The 20,035-nt window shown below is 31.5% G+C and overlaps 1 protein-coding gene and 1 long non-coding RNA gene across 2 annotated transcripts; both read left to right on the top strand.

The window, feature by feature from the left end:
• Window positions 1-2,428: 2,428 nt before the first annotated feature.
• LOC134683975 (uncharacterized) lies at window positions 2,429-9,087 on the top strand. The gene is made up of 3 exons (XR_010101129.1): window positions 2,429-2,549; window positions 4,742-4,885; window positions 8,959-9,087. It is a non-coding gene; the product is annotated as an uncharacterized LOC134683975 (long non-coding RNA).
• A 1,497-nt stretch (window positions 9,088-10,584) lies between these two features.
• Window positions 10,585-19,027, top strand: LOC134684336 (leucine-rich repeat-containing protein 15-like). Its single transcript, XM_063543625.1, has 5 exons — window positions 10,585-10,601; window positions 11,098-11,445; window positions 12,182-12,388; window positions 14,295-14,438; window positions 18,778-19,027. The coding sequence occupies exons 1-5, from the start codon at window positions 10,585-10,587 to the stop codon at window positions 19,025-19,027; spliced, it is 966 nt and encodes a 321-aa protein (XP_063399695.1).
• The last annotated feature ends 1,008 nt before the right edge of the window (window positions 19,028-20,035 follow it).

Genomic DNA, 20,035 nt, shown 5'->3' with positions numbered 1-20,035 from the left:
CTTAAATTTTTTGATCAGCTTCTTATTTACCACAATAAAGAGATGTATAATTTTCATAATTACTGGTACCAGCCGATAATTTATATTGAGTTTTATATAAAAAAAAAAAAGATGTGGTATGATTGCCAATGAGACAAGAGGGACGAAAGATATCAAAGGGACAGTCAAACTCATAAATCTAAAACAAACTAACAACGCCATGGCTAAAAATGAAAAAGACAAACAGAAAAAACAATAGCACACATGAAAACTAAAGAATAAACAACACGAACCCCACCACAAACTAGGGGTGATCTCAGATTCTCCGGAAGGGTACTATCCACAAAAGACCAAAATGACACAAACATTTACAACTATAGGTCACCGTATGGCCTTCAACAACGAGAAAAGCCCATACCGCATAGTCAGCTATAAAAGGCCCCGATAAGACAATGTAAAACAATTCAAACGAGAAAACTAACAGCCTTATTTATGTAAAAAAAAATGAACGAACAACAGATGTGTAGCACATAAACAAACGACAACCATTTTTTGTTCATTTGTATTTTTCTTCAATATGCATGCCGTTGAACGTTAACCAAGCATCAATCCGCCATTGTTATTATTATTCTCTAGATTTTGATTCGTCGCAAAATTTCTTCTAAGTCATCTAGCTGTTATCGTTTAAAATAATTTGCTTATTTTTTCCCATTGATTCTGTGAAGACAAAAACCCATAAGAAGTAGATCAGTCATAAATATATTTAATTTAGACAATTGCACTAAAAGATAGTAGGCATAACCTTGTATTGCTTCAGTATACTATTATCTGATTTCTGCATTTATGTAATCCAAACTGTAAATCATATTTCAAAAGGAGTAACTTGTGTTTTTCATTGCACAAAATAAGATTTGTTCTCCGAGCTTTTCTTTCTTTCGTTCTATGACTTAAAATCATATAAAACCTCAAAATTAAAAAAAAGATGGATAGGTAATTTATTACTAAATGGATATATTATAAAACCTAAGTACATATTAATTTTTCTGAATAAAAATCTTTGATTTGTCCACATTTAGAAGAAGTTTACTTATTTTTAATTGCTTCCTTGCTGGAAGCAATTCGCCGGCATATTTTCCGTATGCAAGTGACCTTAGCGTGACCCTCTCGTAAAAATCCGATGATTGCAATACGCATGATCTATCATTGAAAAACTCTTATCTAATTGTACATGTTATACACAAGCTCAATATTCATGCTTCTTTGTTGATTGTGTACCATAGGTTGATAATCGGCAAACTACGGCTTCAAAACGACAAATAATAAGCTGCCATATTTTTAAATCATAACAGACAAAGATAAACAAAATTGACTATAATGCGATATATTGGCATAGAAATGATAAAATCGTGCACAGAGGATTACGTTTATAATATATACATGAATTGGTTCAAGAATTGGATAAACTTTTACCAGTTACACGTTCGATAGGACTTTAATTGTAATACCAAAACAACAACAAAAATACAAACAAAGAAATTTACTTTTTTTAGAATGTTATGTATGCAATGTGCTTTTGTAACTTTTGATGATGTTACTTTTTAGGTACCTTGATAACAATAGAATTGTTGCTGTAGAAGATGGTGCGTTCCCTTTTCAAGTAAATACAATGTAAGAGTTACTCTGTTTTAGTTGTGTGATGCTTAATTTTGAAAAAGTTGGAATGAGTCATTATACAATTAATAACAGAGGTTAGCAGTAACATTAGAGGATTCAATTTTCAAAAATGGCATTGATAATGATTTTTTCCTGTCATTCAACGTTCACTTTAGACAATATTTACATGAGTTGATTATTTCGTTATAATACGTTATTTTGATTGTCTACACTGTAGTATCGCGTTATTTCTTACGCAATTGCATTACACAATAAAATTAATCATTCATGATGACAAGAGGTCCCATAATAAAGTGCACAGGTAAATTAAAAAAAAAACTTGATAAAAATCGTGTTTTCATGATCCTAGCTAAAAATGAAATTATAAGTATTAAATGCTTCTTTTTGTAACTTCATAGGGTTGTTAAAGCGTTGACCGGGCGCATATTTTTAGAATGAAGTATTCAGCGCTTCATACAAATGTACTTCTGTCAACGTTTTTACACCGTAACGAAGTTACAAAAAAAAAGCATTCAATTTTTGATTGAAATGCATCATTTTGCTAGATCTTTCAATAATGTGTTTGAACAAATGATATATTTTCATTTTGACTATGTTGAATAGTAGGAATGTTAATGTTTGCTAGAATAGAAAACGATTATTGATTTCAAGTGAAACTTGGTTGAAGCAAACATATGTTTTATGCACTTTCTTGGAAGTTTTCATATGACAATAACTAATTTCTGATGAAGATAATAATTTTTGCTTTACAGATACATGAGGAATAATGATTTCAGATTTATACATGAGCATCCGTTCTCATACTTGTCTCAACTGAGGTCGTTATATTTAGGCAACAATGCCATAGACTACATTCCAGATGATGCATTTATCAATGCTTCCAGCTTAGCATATCTGTAAGTTAAATTATTATTCTCTTGTATAGTAAAACTAAAATAAAAATGAAAACATTTGTAGCGAATGCCAATTAGAGACCACATGAATAGTAAAGTCACAAAAAATGAACTCTGAGTAAAGTTGAAAACGTAAAGGCCCTAATCAAATGTGTAAACCAAAAGCTGAAATGCATTAAATGAATGGATAACAACTATTATATTACTGACTTGGTACATGCACTTTCTTATGTAGAAAACAGAGTTTTGAATCCAGTTTTATAGATATGACAACAATGTATGAACAAAACAAACAAACATGATAGATAAAATGTAAAAAATAGGGGTACAGCACACTAGAAAAAATAAAGACAAGAAGACCAACATGAAGTGGCTGAAAGCAGCTATAGATAAGAAACCTTTATATCACATAAAAAAAGCGTATTACTAATGGTTTAAATGTCAGTCTATCAATTATTGTAATTATAAAGGAAATATTATTTTGTCTGTAGAATCTTTGAATTGTGTTCATATATAAAATTACTGAGATGTGGTAAAATTAACAATGAGACAACTCCTCACTAAAGTTCAAATGAGGTGGATGTAATAAAATTGAGAATGGAAATGAGGAATGTGTCAAAGAGACAACAATCCTACCATAGAAAAAAACAACAGCAGAAGGTCACCAATAGGTCTTCAATGAAGCGAGAAATATCCGCACACAAAGGCTTCCTTCAGCTTGCCCCTAAACAAATATATACTAGTTCAGTGATAATGAACGCCATACTAAACTCCAATTTGTACACAAGAAACTGAAATTAATATTATATAAGAATAACAAAGGCAAGGGGTTCCTGACTTGGGACAAGCGCAAAAGTGCGGCGGGGTTAAACATGTTAATGAGATCTCAACCCTCCTCCTATACCTCTACCTAATGTAGAAAAGTAAACATACATGCATTGGCTAGAGGTATAGTGGTAGGGTAGAGATCTCACAAACATGTTTAACCCCGCCGCAATTTTGCGCCTGTCCCAAGTAAGGAGCCTCTGGCCTTTGTTAGTCTTGTATGAATTTTTTAATTTTAGTTTCTTGTGTATAATTTAGAGTTAAGTATGACAACCATTAACACTGTACTAGTATACATTTTTTTAGGGGTCAGCTACGGGTGGGGGAATTCTCGACTCATTTAAGACCCATTGGTGACCTTCGGCTGTTGTCTGCTCTGTGGTCGGGTTATTGTTGCTTTGACACTTTCCCCTTTTCCTTTCTCAATTTTATAAACAGGAGGCCTAGCGGTCACTAACATGAATGAAAGTAACATACCAAGGGGTCGGCTTAAAAAGGGCCTTGACATGAAAAATATGACAACATTTATATTAGAAAACTAACGGACAAATCAATGACCAAACATGAGATAAAACAAATATGACAGACTTGAACCAACGACACACACTAAACTACAAACTTATGACTTGGGACAGGCATATTGTCAAAAAAATACATCTAACAAAAACACGCGGACGCGTAGATACAAAAAGAAATTAAGTAGACATGGACGCGATCATATATATACAAAAAAACAATAAGTGGACGTCGACGCGAAGATACAAAAATACACTTAGGGAAAAACAATTTGACCTCAAAGGGGGGTGTAAATGTTTTCCCTCAACAAATATTCTGATCCCCATTTTGATGAAGAATAAAAAATATTGCGGTCAAGCAAATGTTAGAACAAATTTTTCTGAATTTAGATTTTCCCCGTACTTTTATGTGACAAAAACCCATGACATTCATACATTTTATATTCATTTACAGACTTCGTACCCCCCTTCCCCACCAATTTTGTTTTGAAAATATGCAAAACTGAGATATGTACCAAATGCAAGTATCATAACAAGCTCTTATAGAAATATGACAGAACTTAATACAGATGCATTTTATACGGAAATAAATTTCTTCAAACATTTGTCAAAAAGAACTTAAATTGTTATAGGCTTTGAATAAAAATTGTATGATAGATTATAGAAGGTAAAAAGTACCGGACGAATACCATATTGGTTTCAGTTTAAAGGAAAAAAGTCAAGGTCCCAGGTACAAAAGACTGCAAAAAATGCAATTGATTGTTATTTGAGTGATGTTATGGGGTAAACTGTATGTCATAATTAAAAACGTATCATATGAATTGGGCTTAACAAAATATAAACATTTAATTGCAGGCAACTATCAAGCAACAAGATTACACAGATAAAAAAAGTACACTTCAAGAACTGTCCCTTGACATCTGGTCTGTATTTATCTTGGAATGAAATTGGATGGATAGAAGATGGATCTTTGAATCATGTCACATCTTCTGGAACATTGTAAGTACACTTTGATATTATTCCTTGACATCTGGTCGGTATCTGTCTAACAATGAGATAGGATGGATAGAAGACTGAACTTTAAATCATGCCACAACTTCTGATACATTGTAAGTACACCTTGAGATTGTCCTTGGACATCTGGTATGTATCTGTCTAACAATGAGATTGGATGGATAGAAGATGGAACTTTAAATTAGGCCACAACTTGTTAGAAATTGTAAGTACACCTTGAGATTGTCCCTTGACTTTTGGTCTGTATCTGTCTATCAATGTAATTGGATGGATAGAAGATGGATCTTCAAATCATGTCACATCTTCTGGTACACTGTGTGTACACTTTGAGATAATCATAAGAGAGTTAAAAGGTTTTATTCAATACAAAAATGGTGATTTTCCAGTTTTTAGACAAAAGTTCAAAATGCTTTGAGCATTTTTTCTTTTACATTTTGGAAATTATTTATATCTATTAACTTAAGTTCCCTTTCGGTTTTTATAATTTTCAGAGTGTACGTTTAAAAGTTAAGTGGTTTCAAACATTAAAAAAGGGTGATTTTGGTTTTCGGATAATAACTCAAAAATGCATACAGCAGTTTTTATGAGACTTTTTATGAGACTTTGGTGAATTGTTTATATGTATGGATGTAAGCTTTTCGATTTTTATAAATTTCAGGGTTTAACGGTTACTTCTTATGGGGTTTTGTCATTAAAAAAGGGTGAATTTTGCAGTTTTCGGATAAAATTTCAATAAAGTGCTTAGAGGTGTTTTCATTTTAAACTTGTTGACTGATTTATATTGAAATTGAATTAATCTCACTTTTTTTTAAAGTTTTATAAATTGCAGATATAACATTTAGACGTTATTAAAATTTATTCCTTTAAAACTTAACCAGCGTACCATGCGCTCATAGTGCAGCTTTTTATTCTATATACCGCTCCTAGATCAGTAGCCTGTAATACAAAGTGTGTTGGTGGTTGCTTCCTGTAATAGTTGTTTAGAATTGTCATATATTGAGATTACGATGTATCTAATTCAAGTTTTGGCTGACATTACGGGGTTTTGTCATTGTTTGATGCCCTATGGTGACCGATTTCACATTCGCTTAAATATTTGGTATTTGAACTGTTTTGGATAGTAATCTCATTTCCTATCATTTTATGTTTCCGCAACTTATAAAGACAGTAGTGACAGCAATATTGCTTGCTTGTTTTCACTATATAAGTGAATTGTCTAAAGTGACACAAGACATCTTCAATTGGATGATCTTTTTACAGATTTTATGCCCACCTACGATAGTAGAGGAACATTATGTTTTCTGGTTATGCCCAATCTACGATCATAGTAGAAAGGCATTATGTTTTCTGGTCTGTGAGTCTGTGTGTCCGTACGCCGAACTTCAGGTCAAAGTTTTTGGTCAAGGTAGTTTTTGATGAAGTTGAAGTTTAATCAACTTGAAACTTAGTACACATGTTCCGTATGATATGATTTTTAGCTCACCTCGCCCAAAGGGCCAAGTGAGCTTTTCTCATCACTTGGCGTTCGTATTCGTCCTGCGTCCGTCGTCGTCCTGTGTCCGTCGTCGTCCGTCGTCCGTCGTCCGTAAACTTTTACAAAAATCTTCTCCTCTGAAACAACTGGGTCAAATTTAACCAAACTTAGCCTCAGTCATCATTGGGGTTTCTAGTTTAAAAATTGTGCCCGGTATACCAACCAAGATAGCCGCCACGGCTAAAAATAGAACATAGGCGTAAAATGCAGTTTTTGGCTTATAACTCAAAAGCCAAAGCATTTAGAGCAAATCTGACAAGAGTAAACTTGTTTCTATGGTCAAAATCTATCTTCACTGATATTTTCAGATGAATCAGACAATCCGTTGTTAGGTTACTGCCCCTGAATTAGTCATTTTAAGGAAATTTGCTGTTTTTGGTTATTATCTTGAATATTATTATAGATAGAGATAACCTGTAAACAGCAAAAATGTTCAGCAAAGTGAGATCTACCAATAAGTGTACATGATCAAAATGATCAATTGACCCTCTAAGGAGTTATTGCCCTTTATAGTCAATTTTCAACCATTTTTCGTAAATCTTAGTAATCTTTTAGAAAAATCTTCCCCTCTGAAACTACTGGGACAAATTAAACCAAACTTGGCCACAATCATCATTTGGGGATTTAGTTTATAACTTGTGTCCGGTGACCCGGCATACCAACCAAGATGGCCGCCACGTCTAAAAATAGAACATAGGGGTAACATGCAGTTTTTGGCTTATAACTCAAAAACCAAAGCATTTAGAGCAAAGCTGACAAAGGGCTTAAATTGTTAATTAGGTCATGATCTATCTGCTGTAAAACTTTCAGATGAATCGGACAACCTAATGGTAGATTGCTGCCCCTGAATTTGTAATTTTAAGAAAACGTGGCTGTTTTGGGTTATAATCTTGAATATTATTATAGATAGAGATAACCTGTAAACGGCAAAAATGTTCAGCAAAATAAGATCTACAAATAAGTCAACTGACCAAAATGGTCAATTGACCCCCTAAGGAGTTATTGCCCTTTTAAGTCAATTTTCAACAATTTTCATAAAATTTGTAAATTTTCACTTTCATTTTCCACTTAAACTATTGGGCCAAGTTTATTATAGATAGAGATAATTGTAAGCAGCAAGAATGTTAAGAAAAGTAAAATCTACAAACACATTCCCATCACCAAAACACAAATTTGTCATACATCCATCTGTGTCCTTTGTTTAATATTCACATAGACCAAGATGAGCGACACAGGCTCTTCGGAGCCTCTAGTTCTAATTGTAATGCCAAATTAAAGTATTTACCCAAATTTCACTGTTCACGGAACGTGTAAAATGTTAGTGCGAGTGGGACATCCGTGCACTATGGAAACATTCTTGTTTTTTACCAACAAGAAGTTGGGTTTCAGTGTGTCTATATTTAAAATGATCTTTAAAAAGTGTTGGAATTGAAGTCTTTAAATTATTTAATATTTATCTTTTTCAAACAAATAGTCGCATGGCATAAAATTGCGAATGGAAATGGGGAATTTGTCAAAGAGACAAAAAGCCAACCACAGAGCAGACAATATTAGAAGGTCACTAACAGATCTTCAATGCAGCGAGAAATTTTCGGAACCGGATGCGTCCTTCAGTTGGCCCCTAAACCAATATGCAGTATATATACTAGTTCAGTGATAATTATTACCGTTCTAAACTCCAAATTATACACAAGAAACTAAAATTGAAAATTAAACAAGACTAACAAAAGCCAGAGGCTTCTTACTTTGGACATGCGCAACAATACGGCGAGTTAAACATGTTTAAACCTTCCCTCTATACCTCTAGCCAATGTAGTAAACGCATAACAATACGCACATATAAATTCAGTTCAAGAGAAGTCCGTGTCTGATGTCAGCAGACGTAACAAAAGAAAATAAACAAAATGACAATGATACATAAATAACATTAGGCTACTAGCAGTTACCTGCCATGCCAGCTCCAGATTTCAATTAAACTGATTGAAAGATCATGTCTTCATCATATGAATATCCGGCACAATCCTTCCCGCTAGGGGTTAAGTATCATACCATGACATGACATGACCCTTTTAACGTTTATCTTTAACTAATCAACTTTTTTTAAGAATCAAAGAATTCAAATAGAGAAAAATATTAAATAAGTGACCGACCAACACATTAATTCACGAATGCACAGAGCGCATGAGTTAATTATTAGTGCTGTTATGTCACGAGTTGAATATTTGTCGATATTTGAATTCTTTGATTAATTATTCTTTTTATTACATTAGCAAATGTTTTTTTTATGAATTTAAAGTAGAAAATGTAAGGAACCATATCTTTTTCTACGCATTCACAATTTGTTTTCATTCGATGTTATCAACGTCATGACAACGCCTATTATTGTATGACGTCAGAGGAATGAAATAACCACGTTTATGTCACATGTGAAATTATCGGTTTTTATTTCACTGGGAAATCAATGTACTTCATTGTAACCAATGTAATTAATACTTTTAACATTCATTGTGTCTTTTTTCCCCAGTGATTTCTCGTACAACAGATTGTACAAGTTGCCTCTAAATGGAACCTTCCATGACTTATCATTGTCAAGTGGATTATACCTACAGAACAACAGACTATCTGCCATACTACCAGACACATTTGAAACATTTAGCTGTAATGTACTGTAAGTATTTTGTAGGTACAGGTAACAATCTGAGATTGTCCTTTTTGCTCACCTGGCCCTAAGGGCCAATTGAATGAGTTTGACAAGCAGGAGGTATAACGTTATACGTAACCAATAAACAGAGGAAAATGTTTATTAGTTCCTTAAATGATTTATGAATATGGCGTTATATAGTTACATTATGGTTATTGTGAAGTTTTGGTTTTAATGCTATATTATTAATTTCAAATTGTTGCTAAAAGAATATAGCCAAAGGAGATAGTTGTTATTAAAAACAAAATTGATGAAATACAATAAAAAGATACCAAATATAGGTTCAGACGAGGTAGATAATAGTTCAGAATAGGTCATGTATTGTTCAGACGCGAATCAATTGATTAGATATCGGTCAAATTAAGGTCGAGGACATGTTCGACTGTTAAGGATAGTTCAGACTACAGTCGAGTATTATCAAGTAGATATTAGACCAATACCAACTGGTCGATTACAAAACTATACAATGAAGTTCTAATAAAGGTAATTTCAGACTTTTACTGGTTTGGATTGTCTGTTCAGCAAAATGATATCGATAGCACCATATTGTTGTAGGGTTATTAGTTTATAAACTTTGACATGCACAGTTGCGATATATATCTTGACTTATATTTAAACTTTGATAATGAAGGCTGATTAGAATTAAAATATTTTGACATACGAGATGGTTTCAGCTTCCCATTGGTGAAATTTTCCTTTCTTCGTAGCCGCATTTCAGCGGCTCTGTAAATCGTTTATTTCTCGAAATAAACTAATATTCGGGAACTTGCGTTTTTTTCATCAAATAGTCCTTAACACTACATTCAAGTTGTCCATGTAGAAGCTTTCTTTTATTAACTTAGGACAAACAGATTTTGAATTTTATCAACAATCAATTAACATAACTTTAAACAAAGAAAATCAACTTTAGCAGACCTTTATTGGTCCAAATTATTCCAATAAAATTTTAATTAAAGAATATGCTCTCATCAGCCTGTCACTCATCTGCATCTACTGTGGTTTTTGAGAAAAAAAAACCTTAGAACTGATTGATGCAAAGTTTAGTTTCATGGTCCCAATGGATAAATTAGAAACAGAATATTTTTGGAAAAATTACAAAAAATACTTAAAAATTTCAAAACTTAATCTTAAGGACAATAACTCCAATTGCAAGTCGATATATTCGATTTCGGTCATGTTGACTTATTGTAGATCTTCCTTTGCTGAACATTATTGCTGTTTACTAACTATCTCTATCTAAAATTAAAAATCGTAAAAGGCAAAATTTTCTTTAAATAAACAATTCAGTGCAGCAACTTACGACGGGTTGTCTGATTTGTCTGGAAATGTCTGGATATATAGATCTTAACCTGATGAACATTTTAACCCCGGTCAGATTTGCTCTCAATTTTGTTTCAGAGATTAAAGACACACACTGAATTTTACACTTACGTTTTTTTTTATAGACATATGGGTCATGTTGGATGGCAAGTGAGGTCATTTGACACCTTATGATGAGTGTTGCCAAGTTTGATAAGATTTGTCCTAGTAGTTTTAGAGGAGAATACTTTTGTAAAAGATTACAAAAATATAAAAACAAAAATGTTAATCGCACTATGTATAAAACTTTATAGATAAAAGAGTCATCATAAGGAGATGCGCATATTGACAGGAAAACATTATAAGTTGACTTTTGGGGGAGTTATTTGATTTTGAACTTAGGAACCTGTTGAGGTTTTATTCTTCCACTATCACACGATCATTGTTGGAGTATGGGGTTTGTTAGCGTACTCACAATTGTTCTTTTATATCTATTTTATATCTATTTTTCTCTCATTTGTTATAATTCTCCCCCAAATATTTTACCTCTCGCATACCAAATTATTTGCTTGATTATCTCTCACGGAGGTTAAACTTTGTTTTAAAATTGTATTGAAAATACTGAAAAATATCTCTTTCAAAGTTTGTTTTGTTTTGTTTCAGTTATTTACAAGATAACAGAATCACACGTATTGAATCCGGAGCCTTCCAAGATATCAGAGCAAATACGCTGAATTTTTACAACAACAAACTAAGAGTAATAGAATCAAATGCCTTTACTTCTGTGCATGCAGATACATTTTCATTCACTGGAAATCTGGTTAGAGAAATTCAGTCTCATGCATTCAATGGGACATCCTGTAGTTATTTCTATATGCAGAACATGAATCTGGGAGTCATACCATCTTATGCTTTTACAGATTTTACTTGCGGTAGAGTTAACCTGCAGTCCAGCTCAATAACTGACATTAAAAAACATGCATTTCACAACTTCAGAGTTAATTATATCTTGTAAGTGATAGATTATATATTCAATCTTGTAAACAAATCCATTTTAAATCGCAGTTTTTAAATTAAAGTTTTGACCCCAATTTTCAGGTTCAACTTGAAACTTTGTACACATGTTCTCTATGATATGATCTTTCTAATTTTAATGCGAAATTTAAGTATTGACCCCAATATTATTGTACACTGAACAAAAAAAAAGATAGTGCGAAACTCAGGTTAAAGTTTTGGTTAAAGTTTTTGGTCAAGGTAGTTGTTAATGAAGTTGAAGTCCACTACACTTGAAACTTAGTTCACATCTTCTCTATGATATGATTTTTTAAAATTTTTATGACAAATTACAGTATTGTCCTGAATTTCACGGTCCACTGAACATTCAAAATGATAGTGCAAGTGGGGTATCCGTGTTCTATGGACACATTATTGTTTTCAATCATTTTTCCATATCATTTTCATCTGAAAGACATACACCATGTACACATGTTAAAGAATTGAAAAAAATATGTTTTGATTTTCACGCTTAAATTTTGAAATGTGTCCCAAACGGTAGATATAAAAGAAGAAATCTGATTAGAACAAACATGTTCTCAGATTCTCAAAATCATGGTTTCATTTATTTGTTGAATTTTTTTTTCTTGAAAAAAATAAGTTGAATAGGATTAAATTATGAAAATGTAAATAATTATAAATCTTTTAATTGAATAAATGTGTTGGTACTAAGATATCTAGATTTCAATTTCAGGTATCTCTATAATAATCAACTAAAAACCATATCATCTTCTATCTTTGGTGGAACATCCTCTGTAGAATATCTGCAAATGTACAACAACGGATTAACCAGTATTACGTCTGATGGATTTCGTAATGTTGATGTGGATTACATTTACCTACAAAATAATGGACTGACCGTCTATCCCATAGCATTGAATGAAATTACTCCACTTCAAATGTAAGCACAGGCATGCAGATGATATCGACAAGGGAATCATCTATTATAGATCCCTCCTTGTCTAGTACTTGTATTCTTGTATTCTTGTATTCTTGTATTCTTGTTATTTAAGATTATCGTTAATTTTTTTTTAACTAAGAGATAATGAAGTCCATCTTGTTATGGAGTTTCAAACTTTTCTATGGGTTGACAGTTATTTGTGTGTTCAGCTCAATCATACACATATGTATGCAATATGACCGATAAAACAGTTCAAATTAATCAACTAATTCATTTTTTCGTTAAATTAAGTAAATTGGTTTCAGTTTATTTCAACAGTATTTTTGTTGAGTTTTTTATTTTAGAAGTTATGTCTATTTTTTTATGTATTTGAATAGATCTGCGAGAATGTAGTAATTTTTCACTCTAATGTCATGCGTTTTGTCGCGCAAAAGACGATTTATGTCACGCAATTATAGGACGAAGATGATCAAACGTTACACGCTGGTAAGCACGACAAGAAATAAGAATTTTAAAAGCTCCGCGTTCATTATATACTCATGAAAACTGTACATCAGTAGTTATCGGAATATCCAAAAGATTCATAACACACTACAAACAGTTTTTAAAATAAAGTTATTGCAACCGTCGAGTTGGCTCTAGATATTTACTCTGGATTTCAAGAAATTACAGAATTTTAATTTAATGACAGAAATGAAACAATAGATGGGTAAAGATTTACAAAAAATATACGAAACCATTCTTATCATCTATTACATACTTTCGTATTTACATCATTTTCCCTTAAATAAACTAATTTTAAAAAAGCAGACCAGGAATATGTATTACAGAAACACATTTGCATAAATTGTTCTTTTGTTTTTGATGTATTCTTCATAATTTGTAGAAGAATTTAACGTTCAAACAGTATATATCATATAATGATGTTATGCTATCAATATATAAAGGTGTCTATTCTCTATCCAGAATTTGATTCAACCAAATTACCGTTTTGATATTTTTCTGATTTGACTTTTTATGAAACTTATTTATAATGCTTTATACGTATCACAAATAACAGACCACGTTCAAACTGGGTGGCGTCACTTTTATTGTTATAGTTTATGTCCTCTATGCTTTTATATGCGCGCGGAAACTTATATGTGTCCGACGGACACGTTCTCCGTTATTTGGTTTTTGATTTATATGAAATGTACCATAAACAAGAAAAAAATATACTAGAAAAGTAAAATGGTTCGAAAGTAAATCTTAATTAATGTGGATTTATTCATTTTTTGTCATTGCATCAGATAAAAATACATTTTGAGTGTTTCCTTTCTTTTTATTTTTCACCAGCATAATCAGAAAAACTAGGAATTAGCATTTCAGTTAGCATTAACGTTTTTTGTTCCCCTAATTATAACCATTAATTAACAATGAATTCTTAACACGAACTAAATGAAATCGATACCTTAGAATACACGATCAAAATTGAATTGTGGTCATTGAACGGCTGAATATTTTAAACACAAGGTTAATAGGAAATATATATATTGGCTTATAAATCCTGTGAAAAGGAATAATAGTTTTGTCCTTGTTTCTTTGGTGAATATTTGTGCTGTAAAATATAATGTGGATATCTGTTTTTAAACGGAGAGGAACACTTGCACTTTTTATTATACAAGACTTCATGGTTTTGACAATCTAAGTCTGCATGCATTTCTATACAAAATTATAATTTGGTTTAATTGTAGAAATGGGGTTCTCTACATGTACCTATGAAATATCTAAAGATGGTATCTAACTGGTAATGATAAATCCACTGAAGACAAACGTTCATGGACTGTTATTGAATGCTATTTTAGAATGTATTCATTTAATAAGTTTTTTCTGGAAAGTACAACTTATATTTTGTTTTAATTTGCAGATATTTGAACAATAATGAGATCAGTGTAATACCTACAGGATCATTTGTTAGTCAGACTAGATTACAACATTTATATATGTTTAACAACAATGTTGAACAAATATCATCTGGTCTCTTATCTCCAGCTACTAATTTGAGAACCATGTAAGTACTGTTATCTTACTTCAAATACATTTCTAGGAAAATAATTGGTTAAAAGCATGAAGACTAATTATTAGTCATATGGGGTTATAAGACGCGGTTTATTTCTTTTCACGGTTAGAAGTGGTATACTTATGATCACTGTGATAGGCTACTAGTCTAGCTAACAAATGGGGTTAGTAAAGTCCATATTGGGATTCGAGCTTAAATTCGCTTTCACACAATTGGAATTAACCGACTTCAAATATATCGTATTCGTTTAGCATACCACTATGTATCACATGGTATTCTCACTCTGGTATCATTTTACTTACTTCGTAAGTACTATTGTTACACAAATTACATCTTGTGTACTTACTCCAGCTACTTTTTTAATAACCACGTTAGTACTATCATTACACATATACCATCCGCGCTTATCACTACTGCTACCTGTTTGCCAACCATGTTGAAGGTAATACGGTTATCTATATTTGTTAATTTCTAATGTCAGTGTGATTTGGTTTCTTGTAGAGAGCTGTCTCATTGGCAATTATACCACATTTTCTTTTCCTATGTGTAAATACTATTGTAACACAAAAATCTACTTGTCTTCTCACTCCATCTACTAATAAATTACCAACTGTTTAAGTAGTAGTGGTACACATATACCAACTGGTGTTTACAAACGTGTTAATACGAAAGGAGTAAAATATGTTTAAAAGCTTATAACTGTTTGAATTACTATAGGAATGTTTTGATAGCTGTATTTCCTAAATTTTAGTGGCAAACATTTCACTTTTTCCTTTGTTACCTTAATTGCACTTTGAAAATGTAGCACAATCTGCCCCGATTATTGTCATCACTTCTAGAAGCTGTGTTTCATACTAAGTTACTTCTATGCTTTTGTGAACAACAATTTCTCTCTCTCAACTTTAAAACCTTTTGACTGCTAATTCAACCTTTTGGCCAACACATTGCATCAGTTGGTCAAGTTTCAATATGCCTATATACATTTCTAGAGGAGAAGATCTTCCACAATGAAACCAATATACCATCCGAATCAGCCTGAAAATATATTAGTTTATTTTATATCAGTAATGCTAATTGATTGTTTCACTAGTCGAAGTTTTAGTTTAATTTATATGGTAAAAGATGCATAGAAATTATTAATTCAACTATAAAAAGCCTTTTTTCTGATTTAATTATTGCTCAAATTGGTTTGTTATAAATTAAATTTACTGGTGACTCTTCAGTAGAACCAGTAACATGATATAAAGTACGATCGAATAGATTTTTGTTTATTCCTATTGATATTCATATACATTTTTATACTCCATTTTAATCATCTTCTGCCAATTTCTTTCCTGAAAATAAGAAAACATTGGTCTAACAGCTACTGTATTTTAGATACTAGTATACACTTGCATATAGATCCTTCGAAAATTCAATTTTATAAATTCGTTAAACATGTTTATTAGATATTTAGAAATAAAAGAGAAAAATTGTTTCAAAGTAAAATCACAAAAATACTAATCTCGGAGGTAAATTCAAAAAGAAAAGTTCATGATCGAATGGCAAATTTAAAAGTTGAAAAACACTTAATGAATGGATATCAACTGCCATACTACTTACTTGGTACGAGCGTTTTCTTATTTAATCACAAGTAATCAAATATTAAAAGTTATGACAGTATTCCATCAGTATCAAAGCTTGTATATCAGATATCGAAAACAACATTAAGCAAGATGTGTATTGAAATAAGATGTAGATTTCCACTAATTTTTGAAATGCTGTTGTTCCAATTCTATCCTTGTGCAAGAAACAGAACTGATACAATATATCAATATATTTACAAACAGACATAGGTGGCAGTAAGAATTGCAATCAACACCACTGAAATGGCAATCTAAATTGACCAGTAAAAATATATTGTGTTACATAATTAAATATCTACAATGACACTGTTTTACACATCTGTCTTAATACATTGGACTAACATAGTATACATGTACCTGTAAATAATTTTTGATGTATATATTCGACACTTTCTAAAATTATTCTGTTCATTATGTTTTATCATTATGGCTCACTGATGAATGATTAAGGATTGAATATAGAGGCATATTTTAGCAAAGAAACATCAAAAATGCAAAATATGTAAACATAATGCAATCAGGATCATTTTTACTTGTAAAACAGTGTTATAATCATAAAAGTGTGCCAGAAATCATATCTGATATTCTTCCTCAGTCATAATAACCTTTCATCATTACAGAACTGAACAAAGAAATAACACGACGGGTGCAATATAAGGCGCAAGAAATGCTAACCCTTCCGGAGCACATGATTTCACTCCCGGTTTTAAGTGGAATTCGTGTTGTTTCTTAATTATTATTTATAACTGTTGATGTAAATGTCCTTTGTTTTACTCCTTGGTTTTGATTGTTATTGTCACATTCAAAAATATAATTTAATTTAAGTTACAATTTCTATTGACTTACTCGAAACAATTTACACGAAACAATAAACGATATGCACACATGTCCAAATTTTAAAATGTTTTGTTTATTCCCTATGTTATTGTGTTATAACAGTCAGTGAAAGATATTTATACATATATTAGAATACTGGATAATTTTCTCAATGAATAATGAGCAATAATTTGTAAAAAAATTAGTTTGTTGATGTTTGTTGTTGAAAACATGCATGTACAATGCGCCAAACTAATCTTAAATATTTAAAACTGAAAAATATTTGGTATATCAAAATTCTATTAACAAAATATCCCCAAATAAGAGAAATACAGATACAATGTTTTAAAATTACTACCGAGAACCCTTCAACATGATAGTTTTGAATTCAGAGATTAAACGGAATCACACGAAACAACAGAGTATAATAAATGCAACAACAAAGTAAAAATATCGGAAAAACATCTTAACAAGAATCAACTTAAACAGTGTACATAAATTATTACTGGTTTATTTGTTCATTATTCCTGTCAAGTAATAATGTTATTTTAGTGATATATTAAACGTTGTAATAAATGCGCGAGATTTGTCTAGCCACAAAACAAGGTTAAACCACCATTTTTCTAAAAATGTCCTGTATTAAGTTGCACTTCAGTGTTTCTGTTGGTTCGTTGTTTCCCTCTTATAGTTGGTGTGTTTTAGTTTGTTTTCTCTCAATCGATTTATAACTTTTGAGCAATGATATACTACTGTTGACTTTATTTATTACATAGGAAAATATAATACATATATCTGAATGTGTTGAAATAGAGTAGTAATGGTATTTTTAGTCACATGATAAAATTTATAAATGGTCGTTACAGTTTAGCATTAAATCCCTTTAGTCCTTGGAGACAAGAATAAACAGGGAAAAAACAACAATGATCTTGCTAAATTTAATGCAATAGTGATTGATCATTTCTTTCTTGCTTGTTCATCACGATACCTGCGAATATTATTTGAAAATATATGTTTATGCACAAGTGATCCCTATTTTGAATGAGTAAAATGTGTTCAAAAGATATATTTTACTCCTATCTTTCTCTTCTATTCTTTCCATCAGTGATCACCGCAAATGGGTGATTTTAAAAAAGAAAAAAAGCAGGATAATATTTTAGTGAAATACTTCTAAATATGATGACACTATGCGTTCTTCATGTAATCGCGTTGTCTTTCTCTTCAGTCTTTGGTTCTTACATGTTAAAAGTGTCGAAACAAAAATTAAAACATGAGCTTAAACTACTAATCCCAAGTTGTAATGTTTGTCTCTACATAATTGTCTTACAACCTTACAAAAGCTTGTATAAAAAAATAAATATTAGGAATGTGTTTTCAAAAAATCTACTTTCTCCTTGGAGGTGTTGATCTGAGTCATATAACATTCAATTGATAAGACTTTTTACTTTTAGAAAAGCATTCAAAGGAGCAAAACATTTAATTTAACATTCTAAAACAGTGATGTTCTAATTATGTACACTAATGACATGCATTAGGTCCTATTGACTGTGCTTTAAATTATGCATGGAGCCGGATTTCAGTAAGTTGGCAAGCATGAACTTACTGAAATACTTACTGCCCTTGTACGCCATTGGCATGTATAGCAGTAACTGTATGAACTGTACCTGAGAAATAGCTGGATGAACATTAACACCGACGTATATTTTTATCTGAATTTGAATACAAGTTGAAGGAAACATTTAAAAAAAAGTTTCATGACTTTTTAGATAGATTACCGTACATCAGGAATTTGATCTTCCTGAAATTTATTGCATATCCAATCAAAACGAATATTACAGTGTTCTATAAAGTTTTGCTTAGAAATTTGTAATTATGGTGAACTAAATTTTTAGTGATTTCCATGAGAACCAGATCCAATATATAGAAGAAGGATCATTTACTGGACTGACTTCTTTACAGACATTGGATTTAGGACAAAATGTCATACCATACTTCCCATCTGTCATACTACCAGCCATCAGAACCCTTGACTTGGCAGATAATAGGATTGAGGCAATAGGAGTCCTCAATCTTGGAGGAAGTGTGTATGTATTAGTGTGCACATTGATTGACAAATGTGTTGGTATAAGTGTGCACACTTGATAAATGTATAAGTATAAGTGTACAAACTGTTTTAGTTTACATCCAAGACTTAAGTAACAATCAATACACATCTAACAGATTTGTTGTTTATATATTATTAACACTTTGAAAAACACATGACCTGGTTAACTTATCTACTCATATTGTCCCATCAGCAACATTTTTTATCATTATCTGTGGAAATACCAATTTAATTTCAAGTGGTCTAGGCGAATAATGAAATCAAGTCTCTTTGACCAATCTGATTCTATATATACAATATCTAACAATGAACTCATATGACAACTAAGAAGCAAGAAACTAAATTTTTATTCATTTATCAAAAAGTTTATATGTTAAATATTTCCTATAGGAATTTAGACAATAATTTTCTTGGTTGTGAGTGTTCAACAGTGGAAAGTTTGTACAATGTAAAGGGTGGCCTATCTGCCAATACCATGTGTTACAGTCCTACAGCATTACAAGGGGTTCTGTTTGCCTCCTCACAATCCAGCAGTCCTGACCACTTCACTAAGAAAGATGTGGCATTGTTCCAGTGTAGTAAGTCAATTCCTTTCATGGAGTTTTTTTTAGAACAATTTCGAACAGATTAACAAATTAAATGACACGTATAGTTCAAAGTTTTTAATTTGACTTTTTCTCAACTATGTAAAAGGGCTATTTTCTAGGTTTTTTTTCTAAATAATTTTCTATTGACATGAGTCAGGATCTTTTAAAAAAGGCGATAGGTCATACTATTTTGAAAATGTTTATTACTTTCAACAGTTTGATAATCACAATTGAAGTTGAAGTGCCTGTTGAAAATTTGACTGCAGGAGCTATTTGCCTACGTGTGGTTTTTTTTTAAATTTTATCTAGAAAATATTATAGTTTCGTCATGTTTTAAAAAAATATCTTTGATAACTATTTTACTTTATTTTCAGGTGGTGAAAATATTAAAGGCACAGTAGTATCAAGTACAAATATAACTATAACATGGTCCAGACCATCATACTTGTATTATCTATT

This window comes from Mytilus trossulus, chromosome 9, assembly GCF_036588685.1.
Source record: "Mytilus trossulus isolate FHL-02 chromosome 9, PNRI_Mtr1.1.1.hap1, whole genome shotgun sequence".
NCBI classification, from domain to species: domain Eukaryota; kingdom Metazoa; phylum Mollusca; class Bivalvia; order Mytilida; family Mytilidae; genus Mytilus; species Mytilus trossulus.
Note: the sequence above shows the minus strand (reverse complement) of the source record. Positions and strands in the feature narration are given on the sequence as shown.

What these genes read in the sequence shown, in the direction of transcription:
- LOC134684336 (XM_063543625.1), top strand. An exon ending in TTCAGAGTTAATTATATCTT is followed by an intron (nt 11,446 to 12,181) that starts GTAAGTGATAGA and finishes TTTCAATTTCAG; the next exon opens with GTATCTCTATAATAATCAAC. An exon ending in GAAATTACTCCACTTCAAAT is followed by an intron (nt 12,389 to 14,294) that starts GTAAGCACAGGC and finishes TTTAATTTGCAG; the next exon opens with ATATTTGAACAATAATGAGA.